At 69.1% G+C, this 508-nt stretch overlaps 1 protein-coding gene across 1 annotated transcript in view; it reads left to right on the top strand.

The window, feature by feature from the left end:
* HERC2 (HECT and RLD domain containing E3 ubiquitin protein ligase 2) overlaps positions 1-508 on the top strand; it is a 78,990-nt gene that overhangs the window by 46,755 nt on the left and 31,727 nt on the right. Inside the window, 2 exon segments of the mRNA XM_015562992.1 lie at positions 3-63; positions 152-288. Coding sequence (XP_015418478.1) covers positions 3-63; positions 152-288 — 198 coding nt within the window.

Here is a 508-nt window from a genome sequence, read left to right as displayed (position 1 = left end):
GGAACATCGAGCTCGCGCTGAAGTCGCTCACGGGCGCCTCAGGGAACGCTGCTGGCCTGCCAGGTGCCGTGTCCCGTGGCTCTCAGGGCGCCCTGTGTGCGGGCTGACCTTGCGGGGCAGGGGCGCGGGCTCACTGGGTGTGTGCCTGCAGGTGTGGAGGCCCTGGTGGGGTGGCTGCTGGACCACGCCGACACACCGGGCACCGACCTCTCGGACCCGGACACAGGGTCTGAGGACGGCTCTGATGAGGAGCTGCTGGAGGACTTGGACGACACAGCCTACGCTCTGGTCAGTGCCTACCGCCCCCCACCCCCACCGTGTCCTGGGCTCCGGGCTCCGCCGGGGGCTCTGTGGGCTGCCGGGCACACAGGGACGCCGAGGCTGGCAGAGCCTCCTGTGGCTCGGTGAGCACAGACCCTGTCCCCATACCCGGTCACGGTAGACTGTGCTCTATGAGAGAACCGTGTGCACGTGCTGTCTGTGGACGGTCACGTGCCGCCTGTGGACA

The sequence above is a fragment of the Myotis davidii genome, unplaced genomic scaffold (genome assembly GCF_000327345.1).
Source record: "Myotis davidii unplaced genomic scaffold, ASM32734v1 scaffold811, whole genome shotgun sequence".
Classification (NCBI taxonomy): Eukaryota; Metazoa; Chordata; class Mammalia; order Chiroptera; family Vespertilionidae; genus Myotis; species Myotis davidii.
This window is presented reverse-complemented; position numbering and strand designations above follow the sequence as displayed.